Raw genomic sequence first — 24,949 nt, 5'->3', positions numbered from 1 at the left:
TATTGATGTAAATGTTTGCTGTCTGTGCAAATGGCTTACAGTCAAAACCCCATTACAGCATGCAGCGTGGCCCTATGCCACACACATACTGGGTTACAAACATGGACACTTGGCTTTGATGGAGCCCTCTAACACTGCAAACACAGCTTCAGGGTTAGAATGCATGCCCGCCTGATTTCACATGTTTAGGGTCAACTATATCATTAAATACGTCAGTTGTAAGGGGACCTTGAGGTGTTTGAGGCCGAGCTGCAAAATGACCTCATGAAGTGTACCTTTGCTTCATGTGTCAGCGGTAACAGGGACGTCAAAGAGATATTACTACTTAGGTGTGTGTCAGCTGTACATTGGAAAAGGCTGTTCAGTGTTTAAGGTGCCAGCTAAACCAGCTGACTGTGTAGCGCGAGCTGGGAACCATTCTTGTGACATTTTATTAAAGAATCTAACTCTTCGGCAACCTTAGATTTTAAGTACAAATGTTCGAAGCAGTTTTGGAGACATTGATAAACTTTGCTCCTCAATAAACCTGCGTCAGAACCAGTTTCCCCCCTAAAGCTTCCTGCAGTGACTTTTAATTAGGTTTTTTCCTAACCACAAAGAATAAGACGAGGCATGAAATTCCTCCACAATTATCACTGTGCCAGCGACATTAGGGCACATTGCTGTAGTAAGGCCATCAGGAAGAATAGGGAGTGTGATTAAGAGGATTTATTGCCAGGCTGCTGAACCCTATACTTCGCAGATAGGCAGAGATGACGTTGTGAGGCCACCCAAAGACAGTGCTGGCTTTGTGTTATCTCACACATGTTAAAGAATGTCATTTCAACAAGGTCTCCCCAGAGACATACTTACTAACACCCTTCCCTAATGGCGAAGAGGAAGGCAACAGAAAAGTGGCCATAGTGGGTGTATGATATGGTGGCCGCTCAGCAAACTTTCAGTGACTCTACAGGAACCTCCAGGGTGGTGACTCCTTTGAAGGCAGAGAGATCTTTACAGGGCCAGGGGAGAGCTCAATGTATAGTGGGAGGTAGTCCGGTAGAGCCCCCTGACGGACAGCAGGGCCCATTCTTTACTCAAAGTCAGGCTCTATGTTAGAAGGTAAAACTATTGACCAAGGCGAACCAATAGTCTTCACCCAACCCTTGCTCCCTCATGGTCAGCCTGAAAAGGTGCCCGAGACCTGGTCCCCTTTATCCATAGGAAAACATTCACTTTTAATTCTCAGGTTTCCTATTGTTCCTTGTGGACACTTGTTACTGTACCTTTAAAAATGAATACCTTAAGCAAATGTTGTCATTTTGATGTTGTTGTAATCATTATCTTTTATACGTTATTACTAAATTGGTTTGGTGATTTGACCTGATTTGTTAGCGTTTAAGCTTATTTTTGGTGCAGTGAAATAAAACATATGAATTTTCTCTGAGGGAAAACCGCTACCTGTGCCAAGCTACCAGCATAATACGAGGATCCTTACAGAAACTGTTTTACCCTTCTAGGGGCTATACTGGGGATTTCTGCTGAAGTTCACATAAAAATGAGACCTTTATACCCCAGGTATCCGTCCGGTCATGGTGTGTCTGCCTTGATGCACAAATTCAATCACTTGTGGCTTCGTCATCTAGCACAGTCTAGCTAATAGCAGAAGAACCCTCTTCCTGCTGTGTGTGTTCATAGTTGGATTTTGTGACCACTGAGTTTATAGTTCTTATAATAGTTTGTAGTTATGTTATTGTTTTACTTCTTTTCGAAAATCACCCTTAAGAAGAGTAGTTGTTCAATACTTATATATAAGAGCAAGGATTAATCACATTTGAAACCTGCAATGATTTAATGAATGATTGATTGAGTTAAGATTGTACGAGTACTGTGCAAAGGGTAAAGTGTGATGGGATCATGACCCTTGCTTACCCTGACGATGCCTTTCTTGTTCTGCATGAGCATGAAGTTGTATCCATAAACGTCAACCACAACCAACTTGGTCACTGCCACTTTGCCGTTTCCATACTTTTCATTCTCAACGCTGATTTCGAAGGGGACCAAGTTGTTTTTGAGGGCAGTGGTTCTTGAGAGGGTGTATGTGCAGGTGCCTTGGAAGTCGAACGCCAGACCATCAAAGCTTCGATAATGAGGATCGCCAGCTGCCGAGCACTGAGCAGAGCCAATGGGCTGGCACTTCTGGATGCCATTGATTATCTTACACTCCTCATTGGCACTGCAAGAGAATGCTTTGCATTCCACACTTCCACCTTCCTTACAGGTGCACTGATTGGAACACTGGCCATTGGGGTAGAAGACCTCTGCAGACTTGTAGTAGATACCGTTGTATTCACATCCACATTGGGAGGCGGGAACACACTGGCCACCGCTGAGTACAAAACCTTCGTCACATACACAGCCTTCCTTGCAGTTTGCATTACATTCCACTCGGCGAGTGAAGCTGGAGCAGGTGGTGGGGCAGCCACTAGGACACACCTCGTAGTGGCTGTTCTTACCACAGACAGGACCTAAAATTAAGAGAGCAGAGAACCCATTAGCAAAGATTGGTACGAGAAACCATGGCTTCCTTACGTCGTTGCCTTGTTGCATTTATGTGGGTGGATCTGCAGTCTGACTCAGAAGTCTGGATAGTTGAAAGAAGATTGTAACTTTCACAGTTCTGGGTAAGATACTAGTGATTCCAAATGAGACGTCAAAAGAAAATAACATGCTCTACTCTAATCATCTTACATGAAAAAATGAATGTGACATATTTTGTCTCCTGATGGTTACCATATCACACCATGACTCCAGGGGCTTCATTTCTACAAGGAAGTTACTTTATCTTCTACACATTTGCTTCTTTCATTTACTACAGTTTATATTTCCATTTAAATTACTGTTTTTACTTTACTCACTGACTTTCCCAACATTTCCCCCTTTTTCAGTCTTTACTTCGCAGTTGTAGTCTTTTGTCAATCCTCTTTGCTGTCTCATTAACCTAATTTGTCCCCTGTTCTTTTTCTCTATGTTTTATCTCTCTTGTCCCAAATAATTTCTCATACACCTGAGCCCCTGTATCTCATCTTCAGCGTTTATACGAAGCCCCTTAGAAACTTCATATCTTGCCCTTTCCTGAGATAGAACCCTAAGGTAATGATTCAGAAACTGTTTAAAAAAGTAACAGTTTATAGTAAGCCGTGACCACTGTTGTCCTCCATGTGGCAAGTACAGAGGATTATTTCTTTTAAACTGACACAGTGTAAACGTAATGTCTGGTCGAGTATTGCAGAAATCTGAAGGGCATCGGAGACATCCTAAATATATGAATCTCCCTCAATTGGATAATTTGGGATTCTGCTTTGGACCATTTTTTCTGAGGGAATGTCAATTTATGTACACTCACTGCCATTTATTGCAACACACATTCTACTTGGAAAGGTTATCCTAACTACCTTTCTGTAAATTGTGAATATACTCACTGCAGAATTTGGCAGACCTCCAAGCGTACACTTTAATTCCAGCATCCTGGCAAGCAGCAGCATAGCTAGCGATGACCTGGCATATGATGTCCTGGCGCCCTTTGTAGAAGCACGTGTCATACACACAGTCTTTGAAAGCACCCTGTGGATCAATGACAGCATGGCACTCCCGGAATGGGCCAGTAGGATCCACCAGGACAAAGCACTCTTTTTTCTTCTCTCTCTGCTCCCTCTCCACCGACGGCAGATCAGAACAGTCAGCCTTGTCAGCTTCGAAGCAGCCGGGGACATCCCTGACCTTCCAGCTCTTACCAAAGGCGGTTGCATCGGTTGTTAAGATATTGTTCTTCATGGTCAGCTCTTTGCTTCTGTCTCCATCAAAGTCACCACAGAGACCGCACATGGCACCCGCGTATGTGCTAGGGATTTTGACTGAAACGTAGGACTGCCAGTCGTAAGTGACGAGTAGACCAAAGCTGGTTTGCACGTAGCATTGATATCCTTGCTTAAAAATTGAGAGCTTGCCATTGTCGACGCTGTAGGGCAGGTTGATTAACAAACCATTCAGCTGTAAAGAGAAACCAGAATGTACATTGCTGTTAACATCTATTCAAAGTGCCAACAATATACCTAGAGTAGCTGAGAGGATATAGTAATGCACAGAAACCTCTCCACCTGTTGTTACTTTGCAATTTAAGTAGCAAAAGGCTATGGGATATTCACACCTCTAGAATCCAGCCCATTCATCCTATCAGACATCTTCTGTCATGATCTAGGGTCATTCCCACTTGCACCTCTTGCCAGGATAGAAACCTGCTTTCTTGTGATCAGCAGCAACTCTCTGCTCCCTTCACGCCTATATAGTCTGTATTTTTCTTCTGCACCCTCTCTCCTTTGTAATATTTGATATACTGCTCTCCGGATTCCCAAAAAGTTTGAAAATGCATCACCAACAAGCATTGTTTTAACCGTCCACCATAGTGGATAATAACCCACTCTGTCTGACGCTGTTGTAGAATACACATTATTCACTAGTGACTGAAGTAGACCACACAACCATTAAACTGTTCCAGGAGTCAGTATGTACCATATAATCATGATTATCTAGATGAAACTGAGCTCATGTCTGATGAAGCCCCTTTTATAGTGCTTTCAACAAATATATCTCTGACCAGTCCTCAAGCTTCCCAAATGCATGTGGAAGTAAACTTCTCTCAACAGCTACTTTACGGCTAACTGCAAACTGGTGTGGAGGTTCTACAGATGTTCTCATTCCCTTCATAGTCCATCAAGTCTGCCTGGCCTTCTCCTTGCTATAATAATTTGTTCTAACCATCCCCTTCCTAGACATCTGTAGGCTCAGTTTCATCTTTCTGTCCCCTTCTACTCTTCGAAACTTCCTCTGTCTTCTCTATTCTCAAGATATCTCTTGTCAGCTCAAATAAGTTGTATGAGTCATAGTTATGTAAACATCTGCCTCTTGTGTCTCTAGAGTCTGGCGACTATCTTGGCGGCCTTGAGGAACCTGCACTTGCATCTTTCAATACCTCACGCTACCAAAGGCCCTTCCATTCTTTTTTATGTTGTTAGTTTAGGAACTACAACGTGGTGTTCTTTGGAGTCTTGACTTTCTAGGACGGCTTCTAATTTCGTTTTTGGTCTGCATTTTGTCTTGTTACATTGCAGTTTTATGGAGTGATACTATGTCTGATGCTTTTCCTATTTGTATCAGAGTCAGATCGGAGAGTCCAGTACAACTTAGGTGATGATCACAACCTGTTGGATCTTATGCACAAAGGCAGACTGCAAAAGTAATATATCTGCTCCTATAGGTTTTCTCCTATACTTTAAGTACATTTCAGATTTTTGGGGATTGAGTTATAGATGTCCAGGAGTGCTCCTGCTTTGTAACATTTACTGTCTCGGATTTCCCACTAGATAAAAACAGCTGCATGATGAGAAAATCAGCATTCGCCAATAATGTATTATGATTTTTTGTGCAGAGAAACAATTTTCACTTTGAAGACACCACTTCCGCTACATTCTCTAAGAATATCATTCTACAACCACCCATTTCTTTTCATGCAATGGCACTTACTCTAGTCTTTCTCGAAGCATTTGTACATGTATTTGCAGGGTAAGAATTTACATTCTAAATGTTTGTGCATACCGCAAACCTTCAGATTGGTTGGCATTGGGGGCATTTTTTAGGCCTATCTGCCGCACCACACCTTTTCATGTCTTTACTCCTTAATTGTTGATGGCAGATAGTCCATCAAACTGGCAGATTTTCCAGAATCATAATTGCAGTTTATGACCATGCATTTCTACAAATCCTGATATTGTGACTGCAGATATAGCACTTAGTCTCAAATTGATTTTTTACGCACTTTTTTACACACTTAAGCACAGTGTGATGTGAAACATTTCCACTGCCTTTTAGAAATTTCAATCTTTATCAATTCAAATTTAACATAAGCTACATAATGGAATTGTAAGATTTTCCTATCAGACTTTAATGTCTGTCAAGTTCTATGATTCACATTTTTTTTATCAAGTCTCAAATAGCTAGACAGCTTTGGAAGTGCATATACATACCCAAATTAATAATTGCTTCAGAGGGTGGTTCTGAATATGATACTACTTACATTCCAGTAACACCACATTTGAACCTTCATGGGTATTTGATTACTCATAGGATGCTTGTTGATAATTGTCATGAACAGCAATATTTGTCAATATCTTATTTACTAAAACTACCAGAATGTATATATACATACCATGATTTTGTTGGGGTACTCCTTGCTGATGATTATATCAAAATCACACACTTTGATTTGCACAAGGGATGTGTAAGATACAACTTTGCTTCCTCGATTGTCATTCTGGACAAAAACCTGGAAATCCACCAAATCATCGCTCTTCTTGCACAGTCCTGCAAACTGATAGACACAAGTACCCATGAAGTTGTATCTCACACCATCAAAGGTGACATAGTGTGGGTCACCAGAGGCTGAGCAGGTGCCATAGCTTAAAGGATAGCAGTCTTGGATGCCTTTGACCACATCACATTTTTCACTTGATTTGCACTTGGTTTCTTTGCATTCAACTTTGTTGGTCTCTGGATTGCATGCACACTGTTTCGTACACTTATCATTGCCCCAGAACTTCTGACCTGGGGCATACTGGCGCCCTTCAAAGACACAGCCGCAGGTGCTCTTGGCAATGCACTTGCCCTCTTTCAGGACAAAGCCTGGATTACACTGGCAGGACTCCACACAAGCCTCAGAGCATTTCTCAGGAAGTGCACCATCGTTGCAAGTTGTAGGGCAGGCACTGCCGCATGTCACAAATTGACTGTTTGGTGGGCACTGAACAGCTACAGGAAGAAAGGACATGTTAATGTTACTTGGCTAACTGGCAAATAGTGCTTTGATATTTTTTTCTTTACTCTTGAGTGAATTACATGTGGAAGATTGCAAAGTGATTGCTCACTAGCAAATTTACTCCCTAAATCTATGTAGCAGCTAACATAATCAGAGCCGCAGCACATGTGCACATCACTTTGACGTTGTCAATGCCTCAACTGTCCTCTGGATTATTACAACATAGAAGATAATGTGAATATTAATATGCATTGCCCCTAAATTCTATAAATCTATAAAAAGGCTGCTAACTAAGCAACTTTCTTGAGTTAACAGTAAATGCCGTCTGAATAACTTGATCCCCTCCCAATCAGACATGGCCTAACACAGGCGACGTTGGTTTTCACACCACTTCCAAAGGATAATGACTTTGAGGCTTTGCCTTTATGGTTTTTAATACAAGATGTTAAAAAAATTTCTAATGACCTTTGCTATTGATTTATTCGTTAGCGGAATATCACATTTCCCAAATATGTTCTAAACCATAGAGCCCTTAGATCCATCAAACCCTAACAAAATAAGTAAGGCATAGGATCTGAAAATGACCCATTTATTTACGTATTGCGTATGTCCAGTAGTATCACTGATTTAAAAAACCCCATTAGTGTCTTGTGTTTTTTAAGCAGCACTTTTTTGTTTTAAGAAAGACTCCAAAATGTACCTATTTGGGCATCTGAAGAAAATGCCCACTTAATAATCATAAAGGTTCATCATCACCCACCTGTTTTTAGAGTCATTCAACATTTCAAGATTGATCAGAATGTGAAAAGCTTCATGAGGCTCACAGGTTTGACCTAGCCCACGACTTTCCAGCTCTCAGACTTCCTCTGTCTCCCTAGTGATCATGTCAAGCTTCACAAAACAAATAGCTCTGAGATAGAGAGTGGAAACTACTGTTCATACATTCTTCAGTTTCTCATTATGATCTTTGAAACATTGGAGGATAAGCACAGTTACATTAGTCTTATACTGCACTAAAAATCTTTAGGACACAGCACTACTTACCCTTACTTCACAGAGTATGTGGTGCTTTTCTGCCTCATGTTTACGCCTCTATCTAATGCAGTTACGCTCAATAATATCTGACAGAACGAGGGTTTAGAATTTATCAGATGTGATAAATAGCACATATTCTGTGTTGCTTCACGGTTACAGTGAAAAACATGCAGATTATTACATTTGCCTGACAGGTAAATGAAAGTCTCTACTCACGGCATCCAGCTATGCTTCTCCATTCATAGACCATGATGTTCTTTCTCTGGCAGGTATCAGTGTATGTTTTCAATGCCCCGCATAAAATTTGCTTGAATCCATCGTTCATGCACATATCATAGACACAGTTGTCCATGTAAATTTTGGGGTCAATTACTGCATGGCACTCTCTGAAAGGTCCAGTCACCAACTTGGTTATCAGTCCACAGACAGCCTGGTCTTCATACTTTTTAACCAGGTCTGCGCTGCAGGTCTTGCATACACCATTGCAATTGTGCCAACAGAAACGGTCACCATCTTCTACCTTCCAGCTTGTCCCAAAGTCAATTGGATTCGGAGCCAGTAATCCTGAGGGCATCATGAAGTCATCATTGGGGTTTCCATTGTAGTTGCCACACAGGCCACATATACTTTCAAAGAAGCTGCTTGAGATTTCGACCTTTAGAAAGTAGTTCCAGTCATAGTACACTTTGAGAGTGAAATCAGTTTGAATGAGTATGTTTCCTCCGGATTGATATAGCCGTAGTTTACCATCATTCAGGATAACAGGAAGACTTAACTTCTCATTGTTCACCTACAAAAGCAAGCACTGGTTATCAACATGAAAGGCATTAGCAAAATAGCCTTTATAAAAAGGTCAGATTATCTATACCAAACCTATTATTATTATTATACTACGGTATATGCCTTACCATTAGGCCAGCATCGTTGCCCACACATAAACTTCATCACACTCAACCGTCATCAACATCACTGGTTAAAATTCCCACCCGCAATTTCAGCAGTACTACAATTCATCATTATCATCAACTAACCTAATTAATCTCCATCATTACAATTGACCGCCTTCTCAACCTATTACCTTGATGGGAAACAACCTTAACGACCGGGTTGTTACAACGCGATGCCATTACTACGCAAGTCATTACATCGACTTGCAATAGATGGCGCTCTAACATAAGGAATAGTATAATTTACTTTTCCAACACCTTCTCCACTGTTGCATAGGCTGGAGTTTGAATAGTAAATTATACATTCTTGATGTTACGGCGCCATCTACTGCAAGGCGATATAATGACTTGCGTAGTAATGGCATCGCATTGTAACAACGCGGTCGTTGTAATGACCGCGTTGTTACCTACCGTGTAGAAAAAGCATGCATTGTAACATGCTATATTCTATCTTGACCTGCTGTCAACAGATTCTTAAATAACCATCATCTAAACATAACCACCACACATGTCAAACACTATAGGCAAATATTTACATAAATGTAATGCTGGTGATAGAACTGGATGCCTTTACTTACCCTTTCACATTATGTCAGAGGATGAGGACTCTTCAGCAATTACATATCTTATCTATTAGACCTGATACTCTTCAGGAAGTGTTTTCCTAAACATTTTGCTTTTTCCTCCTGGGTTTTGCTGATTCTCTTGTTGTGGCCTTAGGGCTCTGGGCACTTTCCCACTGCAAAGACAGTGTGAAAGTGTGCACACCCTTCCTACAGATTTTAGGAAGTGGTGCTTACCTGATGTTTTAAAAGGTGTGTCCAGATTGCCATGGCAGGTCTGTGTGTGCACATTTGTGCATAGGCTCAGGCTGGCCTTTCTAAATCACTAGAACATCCTTCTGGGGACCTTTCACTGCAACTAGAGCACCCCTAGGGTAAGTCCTGAGGGGTGCAGCAAATGGAAGGTGGAAGGCAGTGCATGTACCTATGTGTGTACCCTGCCCAGGTAGTGAGGAATACCCATGTGTGTTTTCACTGTCTATGACATTTGCTCTTCCCATAGCTTAAAATTGGAGAATAGGTGAAATGAATTCGAGCTGCAATAGAGGATTGCAGTGGAGCAGCCTCATAAAGTTTTCTATCATTAGATTTGCAATGACAACACCTTTCCTGTAGTAGAGATGGTTTTGTCATTACTAGCTTAGAAATGCTTTTTTGTTAGAAAGCGGGCACTTCTCTGCCCTTGAACAATGTGTGTGCCTTTTAGTTTGACTCCATCCCTAATGGAAAGCTGGGGAGCACATCTGGGCATTCAATCAGATCGACAGACCTCTGCCATTTGTGGGCCTGACTGGATAGATAGGAGAAAGAGGTTTTGACACTTGGCGTATGAGAGTCAGATCCTGGCCCCACTAAAGATTTAGATATGCATTCCGAAACCTCATGGCAGACAGGACTGGAATTTAGGGGACACATCTGTCGTTCAAAGGGAGGCCCCCTGAACCACCCCCAACTTCGAAGGCACACTACGGTATCACTGGTGGAGCCATACATCAGTAGAGGAGAGATACACATGTGAGAACGTGGTACGGAAGAACCTGGCACTGCCAGAGGAATCTGTTGTGCACAAGGAGGATTACTGCCATTCCAGAGGAATCTGTTGAGCACAAGGAGGAAAACTGCCATTGAGAAGGGCTGAGTGTACTTCCTGAATAGTGGTTGGCCTATGCTGACTATCTGCTGCTGTGTGGCACCCTGAAGTGTGTTCTTCAAGGGATTTTTAGCTTGCCCCCTGTTTTCTTGTGGGGGTCTCAGGGACATCAAGGACCTCCAGCAAGAGACCCACACCATCTACTCGTGACACCTAGAGAGCGGTGCCCTCTTAGTGCTCACACCTTCTGCTGGATCTCAAATGGTAGCGTGGTATGAGTAGGTACCTAAGAATTGTGCCTGGAGACCAGATTGCCTTGTGTGAAGCCCCAGGAGTCTTTCCCGCATCTAAGGCATGTAGTTCCTGCTTCAGCAGACCTTAACACGCATAAGCGCCTTGTTTGTGGTGAGCGGATTCTCCGTCTGCAAGATACAGTGTGGCTCGCTTCATCGATTGCGCTGCATCTCTCTAATGCAACATGCCAACTGCATGTTCATTGCATGCGGTATCCAATTCTTGCGTTGCTGACCCTCGAAGGTGGAGGCATGCCTGTAGTAGTGCCTCATTCTGCCTTGTGTGGCACTGCTGAACTTGCGCCTGTGTATGTGACCGGAATTGCCTGGTGCGACCAGTATCAATGCACACCAGGCATTATGCATCATTTCCAGGGAGATGCGGAATTTGCAAATATTAATTGAATGTTACTGGTATTATCTGGTGCAACCCATATCACCTTGTACCGGACGCTGTGCCTCATTTCCACAGAGGTACGGACTTTGCAACTCTTCATTTTTCGTGACCGGAACTGTCTGGTGTGACTCGGAGTGACACACACCAGGCGTTGTGCCTCCTTCCCAGGGAGGTACTAAGTTTGCAATTCTTCATTGCGTCAGACTGGAATTGTCTGGTGCAGCTCACATTACCGCGCACCAGACATTGTGCCAGTATTGCCTGCGTGCTACTCTGTACGACATGAAACAGTACAGGGTCCCTTTTTTCCATGAGGATCCCCTGCTACATTCTCCATTCATTGATTGTTCCCTGTTTAGCCCTCAGTGCGGCGAACCAACTGCCCTCTCCTCACCCGGGCCCCAACGACATTGTGCTGTCAGGTATTATTATCCGGATCAGGTCTTGGTATTGAGAGTGACTGACAGGGTTGAAGCAACGCGTCTAAGAACATTCAGAAGCTGGTCAAGATACTGGGTGACCCCTCCTCCCCTCCCCCCAGTGTTTCGCCTGGTGCCGGAAGGTGCTTGTGGAACTTGTGAGTGAACTTCCCGAGTGCTGGTTAAACTCTCATTTGACGGCTGCCTCCCAATTAGTCCTGCTACCTATCCCCACCATCTTTCCTGGGTCTTGAGTATACATGAATTTGTGCTATTCGATTGACTGGCTGCAATTAAAAATGTTTGTTGCAGTAGCTTTTATGGATAATATAAAGTGGAGTCGGCATATCAGGAGACAAATAGGAGGGATTAAGCAGCATCCTCTAACTCAAGAGAGGATGTAGAGTCGATTAAAAGAATCTGCCATTTCGGCAGTTACCAGCCACATCGGAATCATGAGACCTGTGGAAACGCCACAGATCTCTTAAATTTCACCTAGAGATTTTAGAAGCTGAAAGCGCCTAGAATCTCCAAGAGAACATTAGGCCCAAAATGTATAACACTAGAGACTTGGTTTTCCTCACCCTCAGAGTTGCAAGTACCCCTAGTACTGATAACTTCAAGGGTTGAGGAAATTCAGACTATTTACTGGGCCATTCATAACGAGGGTCAAAGCCTGTTATCACACTGCTTTCCAGAACAATATCATCTCAAATTACTTAGAATTCCTTGGCCAGATTCTCAGCCATTACGTATTGTGTAACCCATCTTCATCTCAAGATTAACACTCTCAAAATGGAGATTTCTCTTCCCTATTTATTACTCCATTGCTGTTCAAGCTTGGCTTAATGCATTTGAAGTGCTACACTACAGCCCCTCCATTGTTGTCTTTAATTTGAATATAAATGTGATTGTTCAAGTGTATTAAATCTCTGACCATAAGAGAAAAATACAGACTTAGTTTCCTTTGAAGATAAAAAAATGTCATCCCACAACAGAATTTCAAATTAGGAAACCAATTTCTGTTATTATTTGCGTTGGGAGGCAACTCTACCTGAGGAGGTCAGACCTCCTAAGATATCAGACCCCCTTCTTCTTGTAGTTCTTTGCTTCTGGAGGAAGGAAAACTCCAGAGCTATCCTTTTCAAGAAGTGCACCTAAGGGTGGAAACTCACTAGTTATTGAGAACATTCCATCATGTGAAACCTTCAAAAGGAGATGAAATATGTTTTGCTGCACTGTCTATTACTCTTGTGGATTGTGTTTGATTATATTTGGGACTATCTTGGGACTATCTTTACTGACATGTGATCCTGTTTAAGAATCCCCCAAGCAATAGAAACACCTTACCATACAAGATGTTTTTGATGTTTTCAAACCTAGTCTTAGAGTCACACTACAACAAAAATCACTTTATTCTTGAAGACTTGAAGAAGTACATGCAGCAAACCAATGTGAATCTTGTAAGCAATGGTAAAACAGACTTTTCATATTTCACTTGTTACAGACAACATGTGTGTTTATGGACAAACTGCTTCCTCAAGGCAAAACAGCCAAATCCCATATTTCCACATTCTTATCCAGTGCTTAACTAGTGTTAGACTCTAAGCCAAAACAAGGGAGGAAGAGTCAAGAAACATGCCTGGTACGTCCTAAGAGTCTGTTGTATTCCAGAATTGGCACTAATGTGACTCTGTGTGCCATCTAATGGTCTTATTATCCCAACCAAATTTGGACATAAATTTTACCTGCATCTCACTGAATAATAAATATAGAGACGAATTGATAAGATATTGCTAGATCTCACACTAAATAGGGCGGGGAATGGTATGCTATCCTCATCATAAGTGTTTGCCCCTTCCATTTATGCTTTATATCTAGTATTAACGTTTTGTACATTTCAGTGTGTCTTTGAACAAAGTCTGTTATACTTCTGTTTTAACCACTCTTTGTTATATTAGTTTCATATTGAAACAAGCATTAGAAATGCAATAGGTCTCGCATTTGCTTAAGTTAGAGCTATTGGCGTTGTAAATGGCATTGTAAATGACAATGTCTTTTATCACATAAGAAATGAAAGACCATGACGATTAACCCTTCGCTGTTAAGCTCTTCGCAAAGTACAACATTTAAAACTTGGCTTACTTGGAAAACGTCATGTTACAGGAGAACAACCACCACAATCGCCCAGTGGGTTTGTGTGCCTGCTACAGAGGTGTGTTTGTAATTTGAAGAACACAGGGCACAATCCTGAAAATTTACTCTGCCTTTCTTCTTTCCCAGTAAATAAAAAGAGTACCACTGAGCTTGTAAAATGTTATGATAAAGTCTTTGTGGGGGTTCCAAAGAGGCTACTGGTATCCAAAATGTCCACTTTGAGCGAGCACGTGTAAAGGGTTTAAAGAACCCCCTGCAGCGTCACCACAGGAACATGAAAACAGAATAGAAATTACTGCAGGTCCAGATGAGGGGAAACTTAAATCTTGATGTTTCGTGTTTATCTGTTTATTGCACTTTGCTATAGTACACAGTAAATAGTTGCAAAAAATAAAAATGCCGCTAACGTCTAAAGGTTTTAGTTGCTGTCAGATGGCCAACAAATAAAAGGCTGTTGCCTAAAGTCCTGGGGCGGCGATTTGCAGCTGATTAAATATGAACCCATCGATGGATTAAAAAGACATTTTAAAAATATCTGTTCTAACATTATGCGATCCGCGGGGAGCCCAGGAAACGAGCAGAGAAGCGGTTGTAACTACGAAAACAACCAAAAATGGGCTAAGGGGCGTTTAACTTTTCCTCCTCTCCACCCAAGGAAGCTGTGTGCAAGAATGTAGCAAGGGGAGGCTGGGCACCGGGTCCGGATAATATACACACCATGTAAAACAGAGTCTAAGAAGAACAACCCCCTTCACCCCCCCACTCCTCTGACTCTTCCCCCTACCCCCACTCCTCTGACTCTTCCCCTATCCCTCCCCCCATGATCCTGCAGAGGGAGCCCATTGTTCTCCACTGTGCATTAAACAAGTTGAAGCGTGTTCCGGTAGCCAGCGCCGGACACTGCAGCCTGCACTGGAGAAAAACAACTTTGATTGACAGTGATAGTATAGCGAGGAACTGACGACCCCAGGAGAAAAGAAGGCAGGGATGTGGGACGGGGGTGAGTGCTCCAGCAGGGGCCACTGAAATGCTGGAAACTAGACACGCTACTAAGAAACGACAATAAGTATTGGGGCCAGAATTTATATCAAGCAGATCTTTACTCCGAGCTGAAAAAGTATTAATTAAATCAAGCGCTGTTACCACAGATGGTCACCGTTTCAGAGAGGGGCACATGACATTTAAAATGCTGCGACCCTTTTAAGGGATCTAAAGCACAATGGAGGAGTTTAGGAACAGAACGGACACCGAATGAGGTAACATATGCACCGGTTATCAACACTGCGCTCGAAGGCAAAACACTTTACATTTGGCGGCGGGCATGAGACAATTAAAACAGGGACGGGCTTGGCAAAAACAGCGTGGAAGCTGGAGCCCGGTAACTGACTGCAAGCGAGGAAGGGGGGAGGTGAGAGCAGAGAAGGTGGGGTGGAGGAGCAGGGAAAGTTACACAACAGCGAAAGCATAACCAGCGTGGTGCGCGCTGATAGAGCTCATAACTCGAGTTGTTCAGGGCGACAAGAGCCAATCCATGGCCGGGGCTGCTGCGAGGAGCAGGGCAGGCACCAACAGCAGAGCCCCCTGCTCTGAGGCAAGCAGCACAGCCCTCTAGCTCGTCCGCCTGCCGGCTCTGCTCTGGAGTTGGGAAAACATCCCAAAAGTGAAAGCAAAATCAGTGCAGCGCTCGTGAAACGGGCACCGTGCTGATACATTATTTATGGACTATTAATATTTATAACCACAATTGTTAAATAAAGCCATCCATCGCTAAAAGTTTAGACTTAGAGAAGTTCACAATTGATACCCATCAACTCTAAACAACCTAAATAAAGGACACTGGATAACGCCACAAGTAAAAGAACCAGTCTGGGTGGGCGGGGCAAAAAGAGGACAGGGCGGAAACCAGGAGGGAATAAAAAGCCTCAGTCACAATCAAAAGACACCGTTTACCATAACCAATGACGCAAAATAACGCAAACCAATCAAAATAACGGGCAGAGCCGAAACTCCACTTTTCAAAGTATATTGATTACAAGAAGCCATGCACAGCGAGCAAAGCATGCATGCTGCAACGCCAGGCGAGACCTAAAAAGCACTTTTTCTTCACTGACCACTACCACCGATAACAGCATAGCCAAGACTAATTTGCTCACCCTCATCTGTTAGAGAGAAGAAATTGCAGGATTGTAACAGATCTGGAATGTAAATGGTTGAGGTGTAGTTTGCCATAAGAGTCGACTGCTTCTTTGTTAAACGGCCTATGGAGGGAAGCAGTATGCATATCGCCTCTAAGCGTTTTTGCACATTGTTTGGTAACATTGGGCCAAAGGTATCAAAGGGTTTAACCCATTCTATGTCTATCGGAAAATGATTTAGTACATATGGTCCTTTGAAATCTTTTGTAGAATAGATATGTATATATTGCTATTGCTACATAAATTTTTTGTACATTCAATATGTTTTTAGCCTTATAACGGCAAACCACTTTGTAATTTATTTGACATCAGATAGTCGGAACCCACGTATAGCCTTATTATTTGCTTTGTTTCCTGTACTAAACAAAGTTACAGTTACAAATGTATTGATATCTTACACTAAGATGTGATTGATTTTACTGAATAGTTTTAGGGACATGGAATGTAATTTGGCAATTGTATTGAACTTGTTTATTTTTATACCTAGGATTGTAGTAATTGTTATGACACAATTGATTAAAACAATGAATTTGTGTCCACTCTATAATAACTATTTTGCGCGATGATCCATGTTTATGTTACATTTCGACTAATCTCCCCCCTCTCAAACTCCCCTCCCCTCCCCCACTCGGATCAGTAGATAGGGAAGAGCAGTGTATCCGGAAGTGGTTGTCTTGCTGGCTCATTCTCAATTAATAAATTCTCCTGGATTAGGGTATCAGATGTAGACTACAGACAAACTTCAAACTCCAATGTGCTCATATGTGTTTTGAACAGCGCCTCCCCGCTGGACTCTAACTTCTCTTGCTTTCACAAACTATTCACAGTTAACATCTCTAGTGTGCGCTGAAATGATTAAATGCTACTGTAAAGCGGTTCATAAAACTCTTGGATTAATAAACAACTCAGCTTCAGTCTCCTTACCCTGACTTGACCGTATTCAAATCTGATCAGGGAGATGGTGTAGCCATAGACTTCAATTGTTACAAAGCTGACGTAGGATACTCTGGTGCTGCCTCGGTTCTCGTTCTTTGCCTTAATGTTGAATACTGGCAGAGTGTTGTCCGCACCACAGGTCTTGGCGATGGTGTAGGTGCAGGTGCCCTGGAAGTCGTAGTTGCGGCCGTCGAATGTGTGGTAATGTGGGTCTCCCCACCCCCAGCATACAGATTCTGACTGTGGGACACACACTGGGCTGTCATTGATGAGCTGGCATGTCTCCTTCTTCCGGCAGGACACTGAGCTGCAGGAGGCCTTGGCTTTTCCTAAACACAAATAAAAAGCGGGCAAACAGGATGTGAAGGATGAACAGTATAACCACTAGTCCGTTTGGTAAACAGCAAATGATGCAACCAAATCATTAAACATTTGTAGACCTATGTTCAGTGTAGGTGTACAAATTGCTGCATATATGACAACAACAAACTGTGTTCTTGATTCACGGAATCAGCATTGGTGGGATTTTTCTCTCATAACTATGGGCTGTTCACATGGAAATTCAACCTACAATTTAGAATTTCGATGAAAAACTAATTTGATTCCAAGACTGTGTTTCTGGGTGCTTCGGTGAGCGCCCACATGTATATGTTGAACATTCACAAGCTCGCTTGGTTCTGTCTGCCCATCTTTTTTCTCTTGTCCTTAAATTTGCTTCCATTGCTCCCTATTTAGTTTCTTTTGCAAAGTAATCCTGTGTGCCCTGTGCACCCCCATATTTTTCTGACTGGTACTAGTGGTAACTGACTCTGACTGTCCCTGGGCTCTGCCTAACTAGGCCCAGGGCCAGTGCTATGTTGAAAACACAGTGAAAACACCCACATTCATGAGGGCACACTATGTCTCAAGTGTGAGAGGTCATGTACTTATAAGGAGAGTCCTTATAAAATAGGTTTTATGTGCCCTGGGGATAGAGAAATTGCAAATTTCACTTTCCCCATTGTAGTAAAGTGCTCGCCAAACATCTAATTTTGTGCTAGGAGCACTGTGGGGTGAGCATCTATACTATTTTTTCATATTCAGGATCCTCAAAGTCTCCCCTAGGTGTCTCAGGGACAGCGGGTCATGTAGCTATAAGCAGGGCTCTTACAAAATATGTTTTAGGAGTCCTGGTGCTGGGTAAATTTCACATTTCATTTTCTCCGTCGTTGATCCCAAGCCACAACGGTTAACATGGCAATAGTTTAATAATGCATAACTATTGTTAGGAATTAACATAAAATATCACTCAGGGACTTAGGAAAATGGTATTGATAAATCCAATAATATGCTATTGTTGACTTTATTCTAAAATATACAGAAAATAAGTTATAAGTAAGCCAAAGTTCAGCCTTCCTGTGGTCTCCCCTGATTTGTCAGTTAACAGGATTAGCCAGGCAGCTTTTTTGAAAAGTGGTTCACCCAGAGAGAGAATATATGTTAGGGAAAGCTCTGCTACACAGGAATGCCATAGCAGGGCTGAGGGGTCGTAAAGCATGGAGATTAAAATAGGGCTAGGACAGGCAAGGAAAACCAGGCCCATGTACCCCACATCCCCTCTGACCCATCTAGATGGCAGGCTTAAGGCAGGAATTTGCAGATGGTGGGGGGAGAAGAGCTATTCTGGAGGTTGGCTTAACTAGGTCTTGCTCCTCTGCTGAGATTTCAGCCATACTGTATTTTGGAGAAATAGCGCTTTCTGGGAGAAGATTATGCCACACTTTGGAGGAAGTCGTCCAGCACCTCATTGGACAGGAGTGCTCTCCTGCTTGACCCGTGAGAATACTGAATAAATATGTGTGAGGAGCAGAGCCTCTCAGATCTGCTGCTTGAAACTAAGAGAAGAAGAAGTACTGCCAAGCTGGAAACTTGATTTGCACCATCATACCTGGCATTCTCATTGGCTGACCCTGCTGCATTATCTAGAATTACAGCCCTTTGGATGTACCTTGCTTCAAGAGAATAAAGAGTGGCATCCCTGCAAGCTACAGGTTAACAGAGCTCACCTGGATCATCACCACCAAGAAGCCCCTGTCTGGAGTGTGTTCAGTGGATTTGTAAGGGTTTTGTCCAAGTGCATTGTGGTCCCAACCTCTTTTTTTTAACTCTGTTTATTGCATTTCCAAAATAATAAACATCAATACCATTATACAGACTAAAGACTGCGTCATTCCAGCTAGTGATACATTGTGATCAATAAACACCATAGGACCTAATATATAGCATATAATAGTGTTGAGTCCAGTGCACCACGAGTGTGCCAAAGATGCTTTCAGTATAATGTTCCTTCTCTCTCAATCCTGTGAGTCAGACGAGATCTGCTTCTGCAGGAACTGCCGCAGTGGCTCCCAAATGTCTCTGGGCTTGGATGAAATTGGCAGTTCCTCCGCATATAGCTCAAGGTTTTGCTTACAGTATACCATGTCTCTGATCCAGTGTGCCAGTTTCGGCGCCTGTGTAGCTTCCCATGTTATAGCAACTCTACGTTTAGCTATAAGTAAAGCAATACGTACAAATTTCCCTAGAACCCCTCTTGCCTGTGGAACATAACATAAAAGGCAGACCAATGATGTAAATTGGATTTCCGACCCTGACATTTCCTGTATAGTCTGCGCCACTTGTTCCCAATAGCGGGCCACCTTCCCACATTACCATGCGAGATGCATAAAGTCAGCTTCCGTCTGGCCACATCGTTTACATTTACTGGTATCTCTCAGGCCATATCTGTGTAGGCGTAGGGGCGTGTGGTATACCTGATGCAAATATTTGAAATGAATTATGCGGAGGTTCCCATTAGGAGTGAATTTGCTGGGTAAACTGCACACATGCTCCCATTTCACCAGTGTCATGGGGGGGTCAGCACAGCGTTCCATCGGTAAAAGCTCTTGTCCGGTGTGCTGGTTGTTTCGGCCCTTATTGCCCTGTATAGTCTCGTAATGAGCTTCTTACGTGTGGGTGTTGTAAGTATGAGTTGTAAAGACTGGAGAGCCGGAGGTTCGGCCGGACATGTATGATAGTGTGATTTGATAGCGTGCCTTAATCTATGAATAGTGAATCTAAAAAGTAATGAGGGGTTGGCAATATATTGCAAGTCCTCCGGAGTTAGGAATGTGCCGCCTGGATAGAGATCCTGCATTGTGCTCAGTCCCGTCGTGTGTGAGTGATAATATAATGAAGAGGGACCGGAGATGCATTGCCATCTTCAACAGCCACGTGAGGTATAAAGTCATGTCCGGTAAACCAATAATACGCATATTGTGCCTGGGCACTCAAATAGTATATGTAGGGATCCGGTGCACCGAACACCCCCCTTGGTGTAATCTAAGGTGATGGTGCCCACGATACCCGAGCCTGCTTGCCTCCCCAAATCAACCGTATCAGTGAAGTTCGCAATGTGGTGAAAAACCCCTGCGTCAGTTTAATAGGGATGTTAGAGAAAAGATATAGAAAACGGGGCAATACCACCATTTTTATAAGAGTAATGCGGTCCGCCAGAGAAAGCAGCAATGCTATCCTGGTATCTATTTGGTTATCAAGTGTCACACATGCTCGCCCATAGTTCTCCCGTACAACCACTTCCGGGTCACGATGAACCCAGACCCCCAGATAACTGACCGGGTCTGCTGACCATACTATCAGATATTCCAGGGCCGGTGCGGCGGTAATTGCTGTCAGGGGGACAATGATCGACTCATCCCAATTGATGTTAAGGCCTGAGATTATCCCAAATCTAATGTATTCCCTACGGGCCCGATTCACAGAACTAATTTAAGACAAAATCCTAAACTTACTACCATTTTCGTATTCACAGAAGGCACTTACTCATTTTGGTATTCACAGAAGACACTTACTCACTTCGATATTCACAGAAGTTAAAAGTCCTAACTTTAGGACTCCTAAATGCCTTCTGTGAATACCGAAAGTCTTAAAATTAGGATTTTTCTCAGTTTAGGAGTCCTAAAGTTAGGACTCCTAACTTTACTACTACTAAACTGAGAAAAATCCTAATTTTAAGGCTTTCTGTGTTCACAGAAGTCATTTAGGAGTCCTAAAGTTAGGAGTCCTAACTTTACTACTACTAAATTGAGAAAAATACTAATTTTAAGACTTTCGGTGTTCACAGAAGGCATTTAAGAGTCCTAAAGTTAGGAGTCCTAACTATACTACTACTAAACTGAGAAAAATCCTAATTTTAAGACTTTTGGTATTCACAGAAGGCATTTAGGAGTCCTAAAGTTAGGACGCCTAACTTCTGTGAATACCGAAATGAGTAAGTGCCTTCTGTGAATACCAAAATGAGTAAGTGCCTTCTGTGAATACCAAAATGGTAGTAAGTTTAGGATTTTGTCTTAAGTTAGTTCTGTGAATCGGGCCCTCAGTACCTGCAACAAATACCGAGCGGGTTCACGTATAAAGAGCACCATATCTTCGGCATATAGCGAAATACCTACCGGGCGATGGTTAAAATGTAAAGCTGTCTCTCTGTGTCTTGGCGTATCACGCACACCAGGGGCTCAATTGCAATGGCAAACAGTAGGGGCGATAGAAGGCAGCCCTGCCGTGTGCAACGTTTGATAGAAAAAGCCTCAGACGTTAATCCACCTACTCGAACTCTTGCCCACGGTTCAGTATACAGTGTCCGTACCCACGTCATCAGCGGCTGTAGTTTTGTGGTCAGAATCTTAGCAAGTATTTTTGCGTCAATATTAATCAGAGACAAGGGCCAATAGGATTCACATGCAACAGGAGGCTTGTCTTTTTTCAGAAGGGTAATTATGAGACCTTGTCTAAGAGATGGGGGCAGTACGCCCGTGATGAGATCTACATAAGCTTTATAAAATTCTACGGTCAGACCGTCAGGACCCGGCGCTTTTGCGTTAGGCAAGGCATGGATCGCAGCCTTTATATCCGCCTCATCTATGGGTTGACTCAAGTACTACCGATGTCCATCTGACAGCCACGCACAGGCAATGTCCTCTAGATACTCCTCGACTTCAGCGTCTAGGCCTGCTCCTCGTGACGCATATATACCGGCATAATAATCTCCGAACTGTTCAACTATGTCTAGAGGAGCGTAGTGTTCTTTCCCGTGAGAGTCCGTTATTTTGTCTATGTGAGAATGGTCTTCTCGAGTCCTGATTTTCTCAACCAGGATGCGGCTCAGCCATCCTCCCTCTCCGAATTGTCTAGCTACATGTCGGCGCGAAATGTACCGTCTCTCTGTTTCCGCGGCCGTGTCATATCCCTGAACTAAAGTATGGATACGTGATAATGTGTCTGGGGTAGGGCTATCTGCGTATGCTCTTTCAAGGGTTTTTAGTGTATTCTCTATCTTGGCGAGTTGTGTCCTGATATCCTTCAGGATCCCAGCTGAGGTGCCTATTCATACTCCCCTGATTGTCACTTTAAACGCCTCCCAAAGTGTGCTAGCGCTGTCCACAGTGCCCTTATTCTCCAGAAAGTAGTTCTCTAGCGCGGTGCGGATTGTGTCGTTATACAAAGGATCTAGTAGCGCCTCCGAGCGGAAGCGCCACGTGAATGGATGGTGCGTTGAGGTAGGGATATGCAGATCCAGTTTGACTGGATTGTGGTCTGATAGTGTACGAGGGAAGTTGGCGACATCAGTCACTCACTCCGCTGCGCCCTCACTAAGGAGCCAGTAATCTAGCCTAGACCAACTGTTATGTGAGGGTGTGGCATGTGTGCCCTCTTTAGCGGTATTGTTAGGCAACCTCCAGACATCCACCAGTGCAAATTCCAACCAAGCTTGGTTTATGCTCCGGGCTACTCCAGGTGTTCCGGTGCTTTGTGGATTGGATTTATCTAGAGCGGGATCCAGATATGTATTGAGGTCCCCCCCCCACACTATGGCTGTCTCAAGCCACTGTTGCAGTATGCCATACATTCGTTGAAACACTTCTAGCTCGTCTGCTATGAGACTGTACGTGTTTACAAGGGTAATTAAAGTATTTCCTAATTTGCCTTGAACAATTGTACACCGCCCTTCTTAGTCAACATGAGTCTTGTGTGGCGTAAACGGAATGCCCTTTTTGATCAGTATAAGACCTCCTCTGGCATAAGATGAGTATGATGAAGCCAGTCTGTACCCTACCCATTTAAGCACTATTTTAGCTTCAGAGACCTTGGTTAAGTGAGTTTCCTGCAGGAAAACGATCTGAATGCCATGGCGATTACGATACGCAAATTCATGTCTGATTTTCTTAGGAGAGTTTAGCCCTCTGATGTTCCAAGTGAGTAATCTATAATCCTCACCCATAGTTCTCTCAGGCATGACAATTTACAATCGGATCAAACAATTGACCATTATAATCCTCATGATACACTGGACCAAAAACACAGTTCACAGACTTGGTGTCAATACAATCACAATAACTAATCTTCTCTGTACCATGATGTTCACATTGGCTAGCTTTAGACGCATAGGACTCCCCTCCCCGCCCCCACCCACCTCAACCTCCCAATTAGGTCGAGCAAACAAACCCCACCTCATCCCAAAATCTACCCCAAATACTATAAAAAAACTAGAAACACCTAGGGGATCACCCTCTGGAGGGGGGGGGGGGGGGGTAGGGAGGAACAGCAGCAAACACCTACTAGTCGGTAGGGTGGCCAGGCTACAATATCAACGGAACCTCCTAGCTCTACAAATCCTGTAAACAGAGGAGAGCTGGATTAAAACACTCCATGACAAATAGAAATTATCACTAGTAACAATATACCAACAACATGGTGTCGCGGCTCAGTCTCATGCATTCTCTAGTGGCACCAGCAGTTATGTATATGTTTGCCGTTGCATAGTTTGAACACCAACAATGTGCATCAATTCAGTCAAATATCAAGCAGCATCACTAAGAGAAGGCGATGTCGTTGAACTTTTTGAGGCGGCTTTAGCAGCTTTTCGAGGACAGATGTGTTTCGTGAATTTCATAGCCAACTTGGCATCTGGAAAGAAATGAACCTGACCTTCATGAGTGATTTTCAATTTGGCAGGGTATAGCATAGCATAGGGAATGGATGCAGATTGTAACAGCTTCTTTGCCGGCACAAACTCTCTACACGCTGCCTGTACTGTTGGAGTATAGTACGGGTAGAAGGAGAGATTGTTACCCTGGTGATTAATGGCACTCTTTACCCTCGCCTCACGAAGAATGGGGTCCCTGTCCGCATAATTAAGTAGGCAAGCTTTTTTCGGACGCGGTGGGGAGCCCGGTGCCGGATGGGGTCCAACAGACCGGTACGCCCTCTCAACAATCATGACCGGGGACAACACAGGCCCAAAAAGTTCTCGTAGCAGGTTGTCTATGAAAGGCTCCATTTTCGAGATGGCTATCATTTCCGGAAGTCCAATTATGCAGAGATTATTTCGCCTTGACCGCGCCTCCAAGTCTTTGTTTTTCAACCTTATGACCTCTAGCACTTTCTCCATGTTGAGAATCTGTGTCCTTGCTTCAGCATTGGAATCCTGAGTGTCAGACAACCTATTTTCAATCACATCCAGTCTGGTTTCATGCTTGTCCACCTTTTTCTTAACTGCGTCAAGACTGGAGGTAAGGGCGTCAATCTTACTATCGATAGTCTTTAGTCCAGAGTGCAACTCTAGCAATATTGACCTCATGTCCTCATCCAGGTCATCCGCGTTATCCAGCGGGCCCTGGGCGGCTCCTGTCTCAGTCAGCGTGTCTACAGTACGTGTGTGGCGCTTACTTTCGAATGGGAGCTTGGGCTGTTTGGGGTCCGCTTTGCGCATGGTCAAAAGTCAGTAGTTTCAGAACAAACTGTGCCTCGTGGTACGTTGCGTCACGGAGGGACAGTTAATGCCAGCTGTGATATAGCCGAGCCTGCGTTATGTAGACTGGGGGGTCTGAGCAAACACCAGTGCACCCAGAGCGGCTTAAATTATGGGATTCACTCAGTCTCAACAATATAGGATGGTGAAACGGGCAATGCACAAAAAGAAAATTCAGAGAGAGGCAAAATGGAGCGACTTCAGTGCCGGAGCGCGCCAATCAG

The 24,949-nt window shown here is 43.4% G+C and overlaps 1 protein-coding gene across 1 annotated transcript in view; it reads right to left on the bottom strand.

Annotated features, from left to right (window-relative positions):
- Positions 1 to 24,949, bottom strand: part of LOC146809155 (IgGFc-binding protein-like) — a 108,094-nt gene that overhangs the window by 39,516 nt on the left and 43,629 nt on the right. The window contains exons 4-8 of the mRNA XM_085615955.1: positions 16,868 to 17,208; positions 8,099 to 8,672; positions 6,242 to 6,840; positions 3,462 to 4,029; positions 1,912 to 2,507 (exon numbers count right to left, since the gene is read on the bottom strand). Coding sequence (XP_085472081.1) covers positions 1,912 to 2,507; positions 3,462 to 4,029; positions 6,242 to 6,840; positions 8,099 to 8,672; positions 16,868 to 17,208 — 2,678 coding nt within the window. The remainder of the gene's footprint in view (positions 1 to 1,911; positions 2,508 to 3,461; positions 4,030 to 6,241; positions 6,841 to 8,098; positions 8,673 to 16,867; positions 17,209 to 24,949) is intronic.

This window comes from Triturus cristatus, chromosome 7 (genome assembly GCF_964204655.1).
Source record: "Triturus cristatus chromosome 7, aTriCri1.1, whole genome shotgun sequence".
In the NCBI taxonomy this organism is placed as follows: domain Eukaryota; kingdom Metazoa; phylum Chordata; class Amphibia; order Caudata; family Salamandridae; genus Triturus; species Triturus cristatus.
Note: the sequence above shows the minus strand (reverse complement) of the source record. Positions and strands in the feature narration are given on the sequence as shown.